The sequence below is a fragment of the Hemitrygon akajei genome, chromosome 30, assembly GCF_048418815.1.
Source record: "Hemitrygon akajei chromosome 30, sHemAka1.3, whole genome shotgun sequence".
Lineage (NCBI taxonomy): Eukaryota > Metazoa > Chordata > Chondrichthyes > Myliobatiformes > Dasyatidae > Hemitrygon > Hemitrygon akajei.
The window spans coordinates 2088129-2107911 of NC_133153.1; the positions used below are offsets into that span (position 1 = coordinate 2088129).

Below are 19783 nucleotides of genomic sequence, written 5' to 3' on the forward strand. Positions count from 1 at the left end.
CAAGAGTACACAGGTTTAAGGTGCTTGGACGTAGGTACAGAGGAGATGTCGGGGTAAGTTTTTTACGCAGAGAGCGGTGAGTGCATGGAATGGGCTGCTGGCAATGGTGGTGGAGGCGGATACGATAGGGTCTTTTAAGAGACTTTTGGATAGGTACATAGAGCTTAGTAAAATAGAGGGCTATAGGTAAGCCTAGTAATTTCTAAGGTAGGGACATGTTTGGCACAACTTTGTGGGCTGAAGAGCCTGTATTGTGCTGTACGTTTTCTATGTTTCTAAAACAAACTCCTTTACCCACACACATGCACAGTCCTCCAGCTTCAGGCCATTGGGCTTCAACTGTTGGACTTCCAATCAATCTTTGGTCTCCAATCTTTGCTATCAATCTCTAGTCTAGCCAATGAAGGGACCCTTAATTCCAGGCTTGAACTCTGGGAGTGTCTCCATGTGCCTCCTGCTCACAAAGACATCCAATCTCAAGGATTGGGACATCTTAACATCCAGGAATATCCTTTATTATCCATCCATGTTGCTGGCCTTTGAGCATGTAATGAAGGCAGAGTTTCCTGATGAATCTTGCCCCATGTCCACACGCTGGCCTTTGAACACAGAGCAGAGGCCTAAACAGCTGATGCACCTGTGCTATATTTGGTTCACTGAGTGTGGAGCAGAGACTTAACCTCCGGATATCCTTTATTATTGTGTCCACATCGCCGACCTTCAAATATAAAGTGGACCTCTAACTTCTCCACATACTTTTCCCTAAACCCTAATCTCAAAGTTCCAAGTAAATTTATTATCAAAATATGTATATGTTACCATATACGATCCTGATATTTACTTTCTTGTAGGTATTCAGAATAGAACAAAGAAATACAATAGAATCAATGAACAAACTACACACAAAGACTGACAAACAACAAATTTGCAAAATAATTCAATCTGTACAAATACAAATAATAATAATAATAAAGTTTTCAAGTCAGAATACTACAAATTATATTATGACCAATCTGTTTGTAGGGACAGAATAATCCATAATAACCATCTGGCTATAATATCACAGGATAAACAAGCAAGAACAACTTACTTAATAGATATGTCCATTCCAAATATATAAGTGAAAAACAGAAATAAGTAAGTGAAAAACACCAGAAATATGTTGAATTAAAAGAGATAATTGAAAGATTTTGAAACATGAACAAGATATACATTGTCCCAACAGTAATATCTACCACTGGTATCATCCCAAAAACACTACATAATAGCATTAAACAATTAGGGCTACACACAATATCTGTGTAAACCTTCAGAAAGCCACAATACTAAACACCACTAGAATAGTCCACAAGTTTACTAGCTTGAGCTGAGAAAAAATAGATAATAATAAATAGTACTAAGAGTATATGTTGCTGAGTCCTTGAAAGTGTGTAGAATTAATTCAGAATTGAAATGACCTCTAACTCCGACACATTCCTGTTCCTAAATCCTAATCTGACACCCAACTCCCTTCTCTGTCCTCAACGTCATCCCTACAGACTTAAAAAACAACTGTCTGAGTTACAATCTCAACAAAGACCATAGCTCAGCACAATCTTGAAAAACAAAGCTCCATCATCATCTGCACACTCATGCACCTGTCTAAGAGTTTCTTAAATGCCTCTATCATATTTATCTCCATCAGAAACTGGCAGTACGTTCTAGGTATCAACCACCCTGTGGAAAATCTTTGCTCCACATGTCTCCTTTGAACTTACCCCATCTCATCTTAAATGCTTGCCCTCAAGTTTTTAGACATTTAAAACTTGGGAAAAGATATTATCTGTCTACACTGTGCATGCCTCTCCTAACCATATAAACTTCTATCAGGTTTCTCTTCAGCCTCTGCTGTTCCAGAGAAAACAACCCAAATTTGTCCAGATTCTTATAGCATATGCCCTCTAGTCTGGCCAGCATCCTGTCAAACTTCCTGTGAACCTCTTCCAAAGTATCCACATCCTTCCAACAATGGAGTAACCAGAACTTAATGCAGTACTCCAGATGTAGTGGAACCAGAATTTCATAAAGGTGCAAGATGAATTCCTGATTCTTGAACTCAATGACTTTATGAATAAAGGTAAGCATGCTGCATGCTTTTTTTCAAATTGTGCAGTCACTTTCAAGAAGCTACAGACTTGGACCCCAAGATCCCTCTGCATGTCAGCACTGTTACATGTCTTGCCATTAACTGTATACTGAATCATTAGATCTGACCTCCAATAGCACCTCACAAACTTGGACAGATTGAACTCCATCTGCCATTTCACCTCCATATGATCTATATGTCACTGCATCCTTTAACAATCGCCTGCACTATGCACAATGCTACCAATCCACCTATCCGTAGTTTCATAGTGATCAATATAGGTCATATCCATCACAAACAGAAGAGGTCTTAATACAGATCCCTGTAGAATAACACTAGTGAGGGACCTCCACCCAGAATAAGTCCCATTGACTACTACCCTCTGTCTTCTATGGAAAAATCAATTGAATCCAAACACCCAAGTCACCTGGACCGCACGCACCCTAATGTTCTGGATGACCCTATCGTAAATGACCTTGTCAACACAGTACTAAAATCCATGCAGGCAATTTCCATAGATCTGCCTTCATCAATCAATTTTTGTGTCTTCTAGCAAACTTTCTAATCATACTATGTATATTCATATCCAAATTATTAATTTACGTGAAAAACAACAGAGGACTTAGCACTGATCACTGCATTTTGCTTTACTTTTGGCACTCTACATTCATGTTATTTCAGGATGAAAATGAATGAGACTCAATTAACAAGGCAGGTGTGATAGGTGGAAGCCAAGAAACCCCAAGGTAAGAAACAACTTGGAAAACAGCAAGTCACAGGCAGAAGCCTGGTAACAAGTAAAGCAACCACTCAGCAAAGAGGAAAGGGAGACATAAGGTTCAGAAATGGATCTTCGGAAGGTATGCAAAGACAGATCAGACCAGATGAAGGATCTTGATACAAAGTGCCATCTGTTCATTTCCCTCCACAGATGATTATATAATTTTGATAGAATTCAACTCCATGAATTTAATTACCTACCTAGTCCAGTGAAAGTTGGTGTGTGTGGATTGGAATAATTTTCATAAATGGCGTTTGGTGATGAGTTAGCACTCTGGAAGGCAAAATACTCAACATCAAGATAATGGATAACAATTTCAACAGAAGTCTAGTAAATACAAGGACTTGCCCTAAATTCCTTCTGTCCAGGGAGGTGGCTGATCAACTGTCGATCAGTGTGCCAATGGGTATTTCACTCAGGACCACCATGTAAAACTGAAGCTCAAGGCAGTGGTCTCCATGACAGATGACACTGCAGAGCATAAAAGAAAAATCAAAGTCGTCTAGTAGTGTACCCTGGTGCTGTGTGGGGTTGGTCAGGAGACTGGGTATTGGTTAAGGATCTCCAGCTTGGGGTGTAGGAGTGAGTGTTTATAAAAAGGGTTTTACCCTTTCTCTGAGAGACTAGGGTTGGGGGGAAATGGTAACAGTGGAGGAGAAATGAATTAAAGACAAACAATAGGAAACAGACTTTTAAAATAATTTTTCAAAGGAAAGGCATTGTTCTGACCACTCAATCACTTCTGGTTTCCTAAACTCAACTATCCTCAGCTCAGTCAAGGTCTTGAGCAATGCCAGGTCTCTCCTGGGTAGATGAATCACATGGTGAGTCAGTCCATCAACAACCAAGTGTAATATATATCGACTTAATTCAACAACAAGGTATGAGTGGGATCACTTGGTCATGTGAAGGACACCTCCATGGTGTCTAAGTACATATCATGATGTAACACCAGTGAGAATTTTCCTTTTATACAGGGTGGCCCTTCCTCCCAACACTCTGCACCCTGAGAGACAGATCAAAGTCCAGCAAATTAAAACCCAAAACAATAAGTAATCAATGAAATCATGGTATTTGCCAAAACCATCCTTTAAAAATCCCAGGACTTCCTCGTCATTTGTTATTGTTTTACTCAATGTAAATGTAAACAATGCTTTCCACCATGGACATTGGCTCTTCATCTACAAATAAAGAAATGCAGGATGGAAGTCTTTAAAATAATTTCCCATGAATCTGCGAACATAATTGTTACCTTCTTACAATACAGTAAACTTTCATCAAGAATGTCACATTGGAATATCAGTAAAAATAATATATTTTATGCTAACCTGTGAAATGTTTCCATCCTCAATCATTTGATTACTATTAGTCTGCATCACCATATCTTTGTTAACTTCTGCTTTCTGCAGTCCTGCAGGAGAGGCTGCTTTACCTGGGATGTCATTGTTGTGTCCATAGTTGTGGCTGTCACCCTCCATACTCCATAATGCAAAGCCTGCAGTTCTGCTGTATAGAATCACCAAGAGTGACTTCAGGAATATATTTGTAAACTACTTCACCTTTCTGAATCTTATGTGGCCAACATGAAATGTTACAACATCATAAGCTCAGTGCGATTAATATTTTAAAAAGATTAAAATCCTCAGCTCTAATGATTGTTCTGAAAATTTATTGATTAGTGTGTAGTGATTGACAGAATGTGCATGACTCACTGTGTGTTGTTCCAAAAACAAACTAAATCAATTTGCTTAGAAATCAGAGGATTTATTTTAGAAATAAGGAACAACAAGCAAAAATTCAACAACTGTGAATCTGAAATAAAAACGTAAAATGTCCAGCAGGTTTCTACAGAAGCTCACCCACCCTCTCTGCACCCTATAACTAACTTGAATGCTCACTTTCTCAGTTCTGTTGGAAGGTCTTTGATGTGAAAATTTAATTCTCCTTCTCATTTCATAGTCATCACAGAACCTGCTCAAGTTCAAACTTCTCCTATTTTTATTGAGAAACTGCAACACTCATTCCCTATCTATGTGGCCATATCTATGGAAAACCACGGAAAGAACAGCTGTATATAATTGATCATAAAATCAGTCACAATCACCACAGCAGCATGTCAGCAACCTTGAGTTACATTCATCTCTACATTGGTTACTGGTCCTACTATGATATCTACTTGTAGGTACTTGGTTTGTGTGTATGACTGTGGTGATGGGGACTGGACAGCACTCACCTCTCAGTATGAGATTTACTAATTGGATGTGGGTTCTTCAAGTATTGTTTAAAACGAAGTTCAAATGCTTGTCCTATGCTGTTAATAACACAATGGGCCAAATCATCAAAACACTCCAAAATATGGCATGCTAAAAGAGATTGCAAGAAGGGCAAGATTAATTTTCATTGCCTAGGGAATGATTGTTGAACCAGTTTAAAGAACTTAAAACATTCTGATACTTATTTTACATTACCTAAGCATTGTATGCTTTATTTTACTATGTTGTTTATATAAACAAGCATAATACAGAAGTGATCCTGATATGGAATACAAACACTAATTTGTTCACAGTACTTACTTCTATATTTGATAGATGAAGATCATAAAATGACCTAGTCTATCATGCTCTACTTGCATTATAAGCAGCTAACTGTTCACTGTCATAGCATCACACAATTGTCAGTTCTAACTTTTTAGTGATATTGTGCTTCTTTTATATGCACAAGAAACAAGCATTGCATTTGAAAACTGGCCAATTTAACAGCCTATACTCCAAGGACAAGTACAGAGATTGTTGCCACAATGAGTGCAATTACATTTATTGTTGGAAGCAGTGCAAGCAAAATTGCTGAAAATCCAAAAAAATGTTACCTCTTTGGTTGACCGGGTCTTTGGCTACATAAGCAACGTAACTGCATGTGTCCTAAAACATGAGAGTCAACACTTAGAACATGTGGCACAAAGGTCAGAATTGCAGTACAATATATGAGCTTGATGTGAAAACTAGTCAAACAGTCGAGAGAGACTGACATCATTAAAAAGATCTGTCACTTGTAACATGTTCATTCTACAAGCAACAGGCAGCTAGGGGAGTTCTAGCAATGACTCAATGGAGAAGTGAGTGTGAGAGATGGTACGGGGATGTTGGCTGTACTGTACTCACAGATTCAGGATGTGGAGAGTGATTGTGAATTTACCTCAATAGAAGGAAAAGCAAATGTGTGATGATATCAGTGTCATTGATGGTCTCAAGTATAAGACAAGATAAAGAATTTAGTTTGAGTGGAGCTTCAAACAACAAAGTTTGTGGTTGCAGAGTTTGGTAGGGACATTTTATACAGGGGGAGAAAAGAAAAAGAGCTTCTCATTGTGGGCAGCAGGTAATATGTGTATACCCAGAAACAGGTGCACAGCCAGATTCTCTTCACTCCAGGTTAACCAGACAGTCTTTCAGGAATTCAAGCTCTATTTCCCATCCCTCTTCTCCCTGCATTCAGCTCATCTCTCTCAGGTATTGCGAAATTGGGAAATATATAGAAAGTCTGTATATGAGAGAGAAGGAGAACCGTGGTATGGAAAGCAGGACTGTACCATTTACCAAACCTCTCTAGTTCATTGTGCCTGGACATTCTCAATGCCTTCTAAAATTAATTCAAGCACAGGAAGCTTCAGAGTAATGATTGCACCCTTAAATAAAATAAAATTAAACCAAATAGCAATGATTTGTGTCTGATGATTTATAAATGATTGCCATTTACAACTTTGAATTCATAGGGGAAGAAGTAGAAGGCTCATGGACCCATGTGAAGGGTATTCATTTCCCAGGGCACAAAGAGGTGTATTGCTAAACACAGCTTTCTTGCACAGCTGCATGCCTTTCCAAAGGTCAGAATGATTTGTGATTAAGTTGAACTTCTAACAAATACTCTGTGCTTATCTTTTTGTTGTACTGTAAACAAGAACTAGACTCCAGTTCTTAATGTAAATTTCATGCAGGAATCATTTTGAAGCTGGATGCACAGCTTTGCAAATAGCATTGCAGAATACAGATTGCTAGTCGACCTGCTAAGAGGTCTGCTTTCAAAGTGAAATAACCAGGAGACTGCTATCTGTGTTAGTCAAGGGCAAGACCATGGGGGCTATGTCACTTAACACATTAAACATAGTTATTTTGTGTACTCAAGAGATCAGCTCTGTTTCTAAAACAACAGTATTGTTTTATGGATGTCTGAGCTCTTTGTTATCAAAAGCTTTCAGGACCATTTTATGAGTTACTTGTCCCTGCAAAAGGTATCTGGGAAACATCACATGCAGATGATGTCATCCAGTATAAAACAATAGAAGTGTCAGCAGCATTGTAGATTGTTAAGAATGACCAAAAAAAAGAATTAATTGAGATTCTGCCATGTCTTCAACTAGTTTTTAAGAAATGTTCTATATTTCTGCTTAAAAGAAATGTACCTGCATATGGAAATCCTTGTAGTTTGTGAATCTTTTGTAATTCAGAAATCTTATATAAATTAGAAATTTTCTGTCAGTGTTAAATGTGTGTGAAGAATTATTTGTCTGAATTTAAACACGTATCACTAAACATAAAATAACTGTGTTCAAACTACTTTGTTAGTAGGAAGTACCTCCTTGCTGGGGAAGGGGTCCTATCACTCAAGCTGACAGCTAATCCTTGCCACAGAGCCTAGACAAGGAAGTAAGGTAGTCCTTGAAGATTAGATGGACACAGTGTAACCTCCCCATAGTGAGGGTTCTTGTAGATATCAGATAGGGTTTAGTCTTTTGATTCTAGGGCTTTGTGGACAGGGAACCTTTAGCATCACAGCAGTGAGGGGTTCCTCCAGGTGATCTCGTTTCCTCCCACATTCCAAAGATGTATATTTAGGGTTAGAGAGTTGTGGGCATACTATGTTGGCGCCAGATGCATGTGTAACCCAGATTAATGAAACCCAAAATTGTAATGTAAGTTCTACTTGCAGTGGAATGAAAATGAGGTTTACCAATTAAAAAAAAATAATTTGAAAAAACATGCAAGGGAGGGGCGGGCTGGACACAGGACAGACAAGGAGAGAAACGCAGCAATGATTAGAAGCTGCAGCCATGAACTGTTAAGAGTGGAATTAGTAGAGAGTATCTTTACCCGACTAACTTGAAACCCTCAGGGTGACACCCCTGGAGGAGAGACAATAGCAATAAAAGATTCACTGGAGCTACAGCTATAACATGCAGCAGTTATAACGAGACAATATCGGCAGAGACCAGTGTCCAAAATCCCTACCATGTAGTCGGTAATTAGTTCTGTAAAATCATACCAAGGCATTTGGTCAAGCTTTGTACAAGTTTGTGAACTGACTTTCCATGGATGATCGACTATTCCATCCAATGAACCAAGAAGCATGATGACAAGCTACCCAAGATGAAGAACCAGTGCGGGAACGAAGTGTGTAATGATGCAGAGGATTTAATACAGTTGGATTATAAGTTTATTTTCATTCAAAGAATCCAAATTTGATTTTCTGCAAGAACTGATTTTTTTTGCAAAGACTTTGATAAGTAACTGAATGAGATTTACTTTACATAAATGAAAATAAGAACATAAGAAATAGGAGCGGGGTAGGCCATCCAGCCCATTGAGCCTGCTCCACCATTCAAGCAGATCATGGCTGATCTGTAAACTCAGCTCCATCTACCTGCCTTATCCCAATAACCCTTAATTCCCTTACTATGTAAAAACCTATTTAACTGTATCTTAAATATATTTAGTGAAGAAGCCTCAACTGCTTCCCTGGGCAGAGAATTCCACAGATCCACCACTCTCTAGGAAAAACAGTTTCTCCTCATCTCCATCCTAAATCTTCTTCCCTGAATCTTGAGGCAATGTCCCCTAGTTCTAGTCTCACCTACCAATGAAAACAACTTTCCTACTTCTATCTTATCTATCCCTTTCAAAATTTTGTATGTTTCTATAAGATCTCCTCTAATTCTTCTGAATTCCAGAGAGTATATAGTCCCAAGACAACTCAATCTCCCCTCATAGGTTAATCCCTTCATCCCTGGAATCAACCTGGTGAATCTCCTCTGCACTGCCTCCAAAGCCAGTATATCCTTTCTCAAGTATGGAGACTAGAACAGCACACAGTACTCCAGGTGCGGCCTCACCAGTACCCTGTATAGTTTGTTTAAGAATTGTGATGTTGGAGAATTGTCGTGAAAGGTGCTAAACTGTGTATATATAATTATTGAATTTGAATTTAAACTTGTAGATATACTGTCTGAAACAGAAACTGAAGTTGACGATAATACTTGAGAATAGGAATTACATTTGGTTTTCTAACTAATCAGGGATAAATAAAAAGGGAAGTTAAATTACCCTGATTATTCTAACTGGAAAATTGCTAAATTGGTTTCTTACTGAAAGGTTCATTGAGGAGCAATGAAAAACGTGGTTTTACATGTCCCCCATACAAATCATTAAATTAGATTAGTACATTCAGATAATACAAGGGAAAATACAGAAGAGAGTGCATCAATTACAAAGAAAGATCACTGCAGTCCATCATAGTCATAAAGAATACAGTGCAGAAGTAAGCCCTTTGACCCATCTGGTCCATGAAGAACTGTTATTCTTACCTAATCCCATTAAGCCACACCTGGACCATAGCCCTCTAAATCCCTCCCATCCATGTACTTAACCAAACTTCTCTTAAATGTTGCAATCAAACCCATCTCTATGACTTATTCAGAGAGCTAAATGCATGGCTCAAAGATTGACGTGGGAGAAGTGGATTTGATTTTGTGGGATATCGGCACCAGTATTGAGAATAGAGGTAGCTGTTCCAAACTGGACAGGCTCCACCTGAATCCTGCAAGGACCAGGGATCCTGGCAAATCCCATAACAAGGGCTGAGGATAGGGGAGTGGATTCAATACCTTGGAAAAGTAAGGACAAAGTAAAAAGGAAGGAAAAGTTATGAAAGTCTTCAGAAAAAAAGACAAAGTTTAGAAAGGGATTAGAATTTGGTAACATGTAACATGAGGTAAAATTGAAAAGGGTGATGAATAGAGGCATCCAGGAATACAGGGTGATAGCATTCTACCTGCATGGTACGAAAACTGCACTGTGGTGGACAGGAAGTCTCCACAATTGATAGTCAAAACTACCTAACACATCCACGGCACCAGTCTACATGCCATCAAGAACATACATAGACAAAACTGTCGGAAAAGGGTCAGTAACATCATGAAGGATCCCACCCACCCTGCTCATGGACTGTTTGTCCCACTCCCATCAGGGAGGAGGATGTGTAGTGTCCACGCCAGGACTATCAGACTCAAAAATGGTTACGTTCCCCAAACAGATCAACATGCCCACCCACAAACCCACCCCACCACCACTTTGTCCATTCCTGTCAGAGTCACCTTATGTACAGACACTCCTATGCCTAGTGTTACTTTATGGACATACAATTAATTTCTGTATATAAGCTATCTTATGTATTTATATTTGCTTTGCTTTTTTTTGTTATTATTGTATTATTGTGCTTTTTTGTGCTGCATCAGATCTGGAGTAAAATTATTTTGTTCTCCTTAACTTGTGTACTGGAAATGGCATTAAATAATCTTGTTATTTAGTTTTATGTTGTTCTGAAGGTAATATATTTGAATGCACGCAGTATACAGAATAAGATAGATGATCTTGTGGCACAGTTAGAAATTGGCAGGGATGATGTTATGGACATCACTAAGTTGTGGTTGAAAGAAAATAACAGTTGCAAACTTAACATCCAAAGATACACGTTACATCAAAAGGACAGGCAGGTAGGCAAAAGGAATGGGTGGTTCTATTGGTAATCAAAGAAGTGACATATGATCAAAAGATATAAAATCCTTGCTGGTAGAATAAAGAAATTACAATGGTAAAAAGAACAAGATGTGGAAAACAAATTACAACAGGAGATGAAAAAGTCATCTAAAAAGGACAATGTTACGATGGTCATGAGGGAATTTCAAAATGCAGGTAAATTGGGAAAGATCAGATTGGTGCTGGATTCCAACAGAAGGAACTTGTAGAATTGTTATGAGGTAGTTTTTTAGACCCACTTGTAGTTGAGCCCATAAGGGAAATGGCAATTCTGGATTGTGTGTTGCATAATGAATCAAATTTGATTAGGGTGCTTAAGGCAAAGGAACCATAATATAGCATTAGTGATCATAATATAATAGAATTCACCCTGCAATTTGAGAGGAGAAGCTAAAACCAGATGTATCAGCATGAATCAGATGAAGATGCTGAAACATTGACAGCTAAGATCAATAAAGTGTTGATAGAAATAGCCAATGAGATATTTGGAAAACATTGAAGGAAAACTCAATCCTGGGTAACAAAGGAGATCATGGAAATGTGTAACACTAGAAGAGACCTGAACAACACAACAATAGGAGCTATAGCCTACGGAAAGATCAGCAAGATCAGGAAAAACATGATCAAAGCCAAGGAAGGATGGATTGAGAGACAGTGTACAGAGACAGAAGATAGCCTAAACAAGAACAACAGCAGGCGAGTCTTTCAAATTGTGAAGAACTTCATTAAACAGAGACAGTTACAAGTAGGCATCATTCGAGACAAAGAAGGAAACTGTCTCACAGAAGATGAAGACGTTCCCAACAGAAGAACTAAGTATTGTTTATAGACTAACATGGTTACTAACATGGTTAGAGCATTGGCTGATTGGTAGCAGGCAGCAAGTGGGAATAAAAGGGTCCTTGTCTGGTTGGCTGCCAGTGACTAGTGGTGTTCCGCAGAGGTCGATGTTGGGACAGCTTCTTTTTTTGCTGTATATCAATGATTTAGATGATGGAATAGATGGCTTTGTTGCCAAGTTTGCAGATGATACTAAGATTGGTGGAGGGGCAGATAGTGTTGAGGAAACAGGTAGGCTGCAGAAGGACTTAAGACAGATTAGGAGAATGGGCAAGAAAGTGGCAAATGAAATACAATGTTGGAAAATGCATGATCATGTACTTCGGTAGTAGACATAAATGTGCAGACTATTTTCTAAATGGGGGGAAATCAAAAAATCTGGGAAGCTAAGGGACTTGAGAGTTCTTGTGCAGAACACTAGAAACTTGCAGGTTGAGTCAGTGGTGAGGAGGCAAATGCCATGTTAGCATTCATTTCAAGAGGTCTAGAATACAAGAGTAGGGATGTAATGTTGAGGCTTTATAAGGCACTGGTAAAACCTCACCTTGAGTATTGTGAACAGTTTTGGGCTCCTCATCTAGAAAAGATATGCTGGCATTGGAAAGGGTCCAATGGATGATTCAGGGAATGAAAGGGTTGTTATATGAGAAAAGTTTGATGGCTCTGGATCAGTACTCACTGGAACTTAGAAGGTTGAGAGGGGATCTCATTGAAACCTTTCGAATGTTAAAAGGCCTAGACAGGGTAGACGTTGAAAGGATGTTTTCTGTGGCAGGGGAATCTAAGACAGGAGGGCACAGGATAGAGGGGAGTCCATTTAAAACAGAGATGTAGAGAAATTTCTTTAGCCAAAGGGTGGTGAATTTGTGGAATTTGTTATCACAGGCAGCAGGTTGTTGGGTGCATTTAAGGCAGAGATTGATAGGTTCTTGATTGGATATTGCATCAAAGGTAATGGGGAGAAGGCCGAGGAGTGGGGTTGAGAAGGGGATAAAAGTATCAGGCATGTTTGAGCGATGGAGCAGACTCAATGAGCCAAATGGCCTAATTCTATCCCTATGTCTTTGCATCCGTCAGACCCAAGGAGACCCCAGCATACTCGCAAGCCAGGACTCATCAAGCAATGACAACTTTTCAATTCTGCAGGAAGAAGTAGAAGCAGCCATAAGATCGTTGAAGAATGGGAAAGCTGCAGAAATAATCAATGCCTCAGCCGAGTGGATAAAACATGGAAGAGAGACAATGATAGACATCCTCATCAATATCTGCAACAAAATCTGGCAGACCGGGGAATGGTCCACATCACTCACCAAACTCTCCCAAAGAAAGGAAACTTACAGCAGTGCCAGAATTATAGAACCAGAAGTCTTATCAGCCATGCAAGCAAAGTGATGTTGAAAGCCATCTTGAACAGACTGAAACTACAGCAACAAAATATTCCAACTCTTATACTCAATACTTTATGGAGGCCAACATGGCACAAGCTCTCTTTACCACCCACCTATGATGCAGCTTTCAAGGAGTTACGGATTTGTATTTCCAGATTTATCTATTCTACCCTATTCCTCAGTACTCTACCATTCACTGCTTAAGTTTATGCCCAATTTATCTGTATTTGTATGGCTGAAGTTGAGGTGTTATAACAGATGAGACAGTGGTTCTATTACAAGTTTGTTATTCAATACCCTTCAGACATAATGGAGAACTAGAGAATAAAAATGGATAGCAACATGTACCAAGGAGCTACCAATGGCAAAGCCATTTCCAATGAATCAGTACAACATATACCTGTGCATTTTTATTATAAAGACATTTTTACCTTCAATGGTACCCAGTTAAAGATGGTCAGTTCCTTCTGTAATGCAATGAAACAATCTTATACTCACTGGATTTCCTCCAGAAGCAAAAGAGACCGACTGCATGCTGTGGTTGGCAACGAACTGTAAAACAAAGAGTACATGTTAATCTCCAGTTGGATTTCTGAAAACTGAAATTTTTCTACTTCTAAGTCATCATTTATAGATTCAAAATGGAATAAGATTGTAAAGATTTTCATTATATTGTTGGGCTGTTGGTATATCAGTAAACGCAATACTGAACCCCTCGAGTTTCATTTTCCATCAATAATGATGAGATATTAGAAAATGAAATATTAAAAAACTGATAATAATTTAAAAAATACTATTATCATGCTTTTGGAGAAATAATGTTGGATAATAGGAAATGTGTAGCCCTGAAATATTTCAGGAGCAGAGGTTTTTCTTTCATTCAGCTGGTGTGACTGGAAATAGTTCAGGAGAGAGAAACTACGTTGCCACTTCAGCGATTGACCTTACATCAGAATTCATCAGTCTGGGAATGATGCCCTTTCCTGAATGGCATCCCACATTCTGTGTTGTCTTTCCAAGTTTGGGCTCTAAGTATTTTTGTCTTCAACCGCTGCACTCATTGGATGTTTCCTTCATTTTCCTTGTACGTTTCTTATTATCCCACCTTCGCTGTTCTTTCCTGATCTCAAAATTACACAACATACATCTATGCTTTAATATATTTCAGTGATAAAGATGACTCTTTCAGTCCGTTTGTTCACTGAACCTCTGTGATTGCGAATGACCCTAGCTATTGCATTAAATTCTTGTTTATATGCTGTTAATGCATCAAAAATTCTCTAGCAACCATCTAAACTTTAAATTTTCAACATTTGTATTCTATTTTCAAAAAAAGTAAGTTGGAAAGCATGCCTACATCTCCTCAAACTTTGACTTTGACTCATGAAAGTGTCTGGATTTATCTGATGAAATGCTGTTACTGAATTCAGAAGACGGCAGAAATTTGAACTGAAGAAAAAAAGCCAAGGAGTAGATTTTAAAGGTGGGGGAGGGGAGTGGAAAGAGAAACACAAGGTGATAGGTAAAACCTGAAGGGGGAGGGATGAAGTAAAGAGCTGGGAAGTTGATTGGTGGAAGAGAGAGAACACCATGGAAGAAAGAAAAGAGGGGAGGAGCACTGGAGGGAGGTGATGGGCAGGCAAGAAGGCGAGAGAGGGAAAAGGGGATGGGAAATGGTGAAGGGGGGACATTACCGGAAGTTTGAGAAATCAATGATCATGCCATTAGGCTGGAGGCTACTCAAATGGAATATAAGGAGTTGTTCTTTCAACCTAAGTGTCGCTTCATCATGACAGTGGAAGAGACCATGAATGGACATATCAAATTGGGAATGGGAAGTGGAATTAAAATGGGAGGCCACTAGGAGATCCTGCTTTTTAAGACGGATGGAGCATAGGTGCTGAGCAAAGCGGTCTCCCAATCTACATCGGGTCTCACCACTATACATGAGGCCACACCAGGAGCACTGGGCACAGTATATGACCCCAACAAACTCACAGTTGAAGTGTCACCTCACCTGTAAGGACTGTTTAGGGCCCTGAATGGTAGTGAGGGAGGAGGTGTAGGGGCAGGTGTAGCACTTGTTCCGCTTGCAAGTATAAGTGCCAGGAGGGAGATCAGTGGGGAAGGACAAATGGACAATGGAAATTCTGTGACTTTGGTTTAAATGGAAGCCTAGCCCAAGCTGGGCTACATGCAAAGGTCTCTGCATCAGCTACATAAGATTGCTTTGTTTTTATGAAACTATACAGTGACTTATCTTTCAAGTGTTCTGCAAAAATAAGTGTGAAAAGATATTTTTAGTTTATTTACATTTATACAGTGGAGTGGAGCAGTTGCAGCTAATTAGCAGTGATTTGCCCACTCTTATGATTGTCAGCACAGTCTATCATTTGATTTATATACTGTATATTACTGACATTTAGCCCTGAAATATACAATTGCAGTGTGAAATCTTGTTCTGGGAAAGATGACATGCAGTATACTTTATCTGTAGAATATAATTGTGTGATTTGCAGTTATGTTTTCTTATTTATTGCGCAACCAGCAATCTCCATAGCATCATCGAGCTATACAGCATGGTCCCAAGCAGTTCATGTTGACTGTAAAGAGCAAACACGAGGAAATCTGCAGATGCTGGAAATTCAAACAACACACACAAACTGCTGGTGGAACACAGCAGGCCAGGCAGCATCTATAGGAGAAGCACTGTCGACGTTTCGGGCCGAGACCCTTTGTCAGGACTAACTGGAAGGAAAGATGTACCTAAATATACCCAATGTCTTGGCCTCCACAGTCACCAGTGGCAATGAATTCCACAGTTTCACAACTCTCTGGCTAAAGAAATTCCTCCTCATCTCCATTCTAAATGGACAACCCTCTATTCTGAGGATGTATCCTCTGGACTTAGACTTCCACACAATAGAGAAAATCCTCTCTACATCTACTCTATTGAGGCCTTTCAACATTCAATAGGTTTCAATGAGATACCCTCTCATTCTTCTGAATTTCAGTGAGTATAGGCCCAGAACCTTTAAATGCTCCTCATATAATAAGGCTTTCAAACCTGGAATCATTTTCATGAACATCTGAACCCTCTCCAATGCCAGCATGTCCTTTCTTAGATAAGGAGCCCAAAACTGTTCACAATACTCCAAGTAAGGCCTCACCAGTGCCTTATAAAGTTTTAACATTGCATCCTTGCTTTTATATTGTAGTCCTGTCGAAATGAATGCTATAATTACATTTCCTTCCTCATTACTGATATAAACTGCAAATTAACCTTTAGGGAATCCTGCACAAGAACTCCCAAGTCCTTTTGCACCTCAGAGTTTGGAATTTTCTCTGTATTTAGAAAATAGTCTACACTTTTATTTCTTCTACCAGAGTGCACAACCATATACTTCCTGACACTGTATTCCATCTGTCCCTTCTTTGCCCATTCTCCTAATCTGTCTAAGTTCTTCTGTAGCCTCTCTGTTTCCTTAAAATTACTTGCCCCTCCACCTATCTGCATATTGTCCACAAACTTGGTCACAAGGCCATCAATACTGTAATACAAATCATTGACATATAACGTAAAAATGGGTGTCAAAACAGACCCCTGTGAACACCACTAGTCACCAGCAGCCAACCAGAAAAGCGTCCCTTTATTCTCGCTCTTTGTCTCCTGTCAATCATAATGCTAATATCTTTCCTGTAAAGCCATGGGCTCTTAATTTCTTAAGCAGCCTCATGTGGCACCATGTCAAAGACCTTTTGAAAATTCAAGTACACACTGACAACAATTCTCCATTGTCTATCCTGATTATTATTTCAACAGATTTGTCAGGCAAGATATTCCCTTAAGAAAACCATACTGACTATGACCTATTTTATCACATGCCTCCAAATAATTCTTAACAATCAACTTCAACATCTTCCCAACCACTGAGGTCAGACTAACTGGCCTATAATTTCCTTTCTTCTGCCTCTCTCTCTTCTTGAAGAATGGTATAACATTTGCAATTTTCCAGACCTCTGGAACCATGTCAGGATCTAATGATTCTTGAAAGATTACGCCTATTGCCTCCACAATTTCTTCAGCCTCTTCTTTCAGAACCCTGGAGTGTACACCATCTGGTCCAGGTGACTTATCTACCTTCAGGCCTTTCAGTTTCCCAAGCACCTTTTCCCTAGTAATGGCAACTTCACACACTTCTGCCCTCTGACACTCTTGAACTTCCAGCCTACTGCTAGTGTCTTCCACAGTGAAGACTGATGCAAAATACATTTTCAGTTTGTTCACTATTTCTGTACTCCCAGAAATTCTAGTCATTGTTGCTTTGCTGTCATCAGAGTCAAGTTTAATATCATGGACAAATGTCCTGAAATTTGTTAACTTTGCGGGAGCAGTACAACACAATACATGATAACTATAGAAAAAAAAACTTAAATATAATACTTAAATTAAGATAAGTACAGTCGGCCCTCCTTATCTGTGGTGGATTGGTTCTGGGACCCCCCCCCCCCCCCTGCGGATACCAAAAAACGTGGATGCTCAAGTTCCTTATTTAACCTGTCTCAGTGCGGTGAACTATAGGACCTGGCAGAGCTCTGAATCCGCAGTGTTTCTATTCACGAAAATAATCACGATCATGATTGAAAATAAAGTGGAAATAATAAATCGATCGGAAAGAGGTGAAACGCTATTGGTCATTGGAAAAGTGTTTGGCTACAATCGGTCAACAATCGTAACAATTTTAAAGGATAAAGTGAGAAAGGCCCTGCCCCGATGAAAGCAACAATTATTTCTAAGCTACGCAGTGGTTTAATTATTGAAATACAATTGTTTCTTAAGTGTTTTATATGCATAAAAAGGTAAAATATATTCTATATACTAAGACAAATGTTTGACTAATTGACGCTAATTAATACTGGATGTACCTGTTCCGACTTAGTAAGAGAACTTACTTTTTTTCTGATCCCGATCCATGATAACCTATGCATATCCTCCCATATATTTTAAATCATCTCTAGATTACTTATAATACCTAATACAATGTAAATAGTTGTTATACTGCATTATTTAGGGAATAATGATAAGAAAAAAAATGTCTGTACATGCTCAAACAACAAGTGCTGGAGAGAGAACTTCTGGGTTTTCCTGATCCACGGTTGGTTGAATCCGCGCACAAGGAGGGCCAACTGTAGTGCAAAAATGGAAATTAAAAAAAAGAAGTGAGGTAGTGTTCAATGTCCATCAGATGGCAGAGGGGAAGAAGCTGTTACGGACGTGTTGAGTGTGTGCCTTCAGGCTTCTGTACCTGCTTCCTGATAGTAACAATGAGAAAAGGGCATGTCCTAGGTGGTGGGGATCTTTAATGATGGATGCTGCCTTTCTGAGCATTGCTCCTTGAAGATGTCTTGGATGCTATGGAGGCTAGTACCCATGAAGGAGCTGAATAATTTTACAACTTTCTGCCGCTTACTTCGACCCTTGGAAGCAGCCTTCCCCCCCACCCCCACCCGCCCCATACTAGATGATGATTTAGCAAGTCAGAATGCTCTCCATGGTACATCTGTGGAAGTTTTCAAGTGTTTCCAGTGACAAACCAAACCTCCTCAAACTCCCAGTGAAATATAGCTGCTATCTTGCCCTCACAGCTGCATCAATATCTTGGGACCTGATTCTGTCCTCAGAGATATTAACACCTAGGAACTTGACATTGTTTACTCTCTCCTCTTCTGATCCTTTTATGAGGATTGGTTTATGTTCCCTCGGCTTACCCAATCAGTCCACAATCAGCTCTTTGGTCTCACTAACACTGAGTGCTAGTGTTCCCTTACAATCACCTGTGGCCAGCTCCTCTGTCAGCTCTCTGTAAATCCCTTTACCCCACTGTAATACTGATACATCTGACTTCAGCTTCTCTGCAAATTGCAGAGTGCATTCTATCACTTTCCCCAAAGGGTTCTTTTACCTTAAGATGTCTTATCAATTCCGTTTCATTGAGTGAGACCCAATCCAGAACTGCCTTTTCCTGAGTAAGATCAACCATGAACTGCTCTAAAAAGCCACCTCATAACTAATCTGGTAGAGTGGTACATCCCTGGTAGAGTGCTCAGAGGATGTGCAGACCAGCTAGCAGATGTTCTCACTGACATCTTCAACATCTCCCTGAGCAGTGCCACCGTTCCAACGTGCTTCAAGGCCGCCACCATCGTCCCTGTGCTGAAGAAGTCTTCAGTGTCCTGCCTAAATGACTAACGTCCCGTTGCACTTACATCCATCATCATGAAGTGTTTCGAGAGGCTTGTCATGAGGCATATCAAGACCCTGCTGCCCCCCTCACTGGACCCCCTGCAGTTTGTGTACCGTCCCAACTGCTCAACAAATGACGCCATTGCCACCACCCTCCACCTGGCCCTAACCCACCTGGACAAAAAAGACACATATGTTCGGATGCTGTTCACAGACTTCAATTCAGCATTCAACACAATCACCCCTCAGAAACTGATTGGAAAGCTGAGTCTACTGGGCCTGAACACCTCCCTGTGCAACTGGATCCTAGACTTCCTGACTGGGAGACCTCAGTTAGTCCGGATCAGGAGCAGCATCTCCAACACCATCGCACTGAGCACGGGGGCCCCCCAGGGCTGTGTGCTCAGTCCACTGCTGTTCACTCTGCTGACCCACGACTGTGCTGCAACACACAGCTCAAACCACGTCATCAAGTTCATCGATGAGACAACCGTGGTGGGTCTCATCAGCAAGAACGAGTCAGCTTCAGAGAGGAGGTGC

General features: G+C 39.8%; 1 protein-coding gene across 7 annotated transcripts in view; it reads right to left on the reverse strand.

The window, feature by feature from the left end:
• Positions 1 to 19783, reverse strand: part of LOC140718756 (SHC-transforming protein 1-like) — a 223930-nt gene that overhangs the window by 47055 nt on the left and 157092 nt on the right. For 6 of the 7 annotated variants that reach the window (XM_073032868.1, XM_073032869.1, XM_073032867.1 and 3 more), the window contains exons 6-10: positions 13498 to 13551; positions 5773 to 5824; positions 5140 to 5269; positions 4235 to 4412; positions 3107 to 3179 (exon numbers count right to left, since the gene is read on the reverse strand). In XM_073032868.1, the coding sequence (XP_072888969.1) occupies positions 3107 to 3179; positions 4235 to 4412; positions 5140 to 5269; positions 5773 to 5824; positions 13498 to 13551 (487 nt within the window). The remainder of the gene's footprint in view (positions 1 to 3106; positions 3180 to 4234; positions 4413 to 5139; positions 5270 to 5772; positions 5825 to 13497; positions 13552 to 19783) is intronic. The other variant, XM_073032865.1, reaches the window with a different exon arrangement.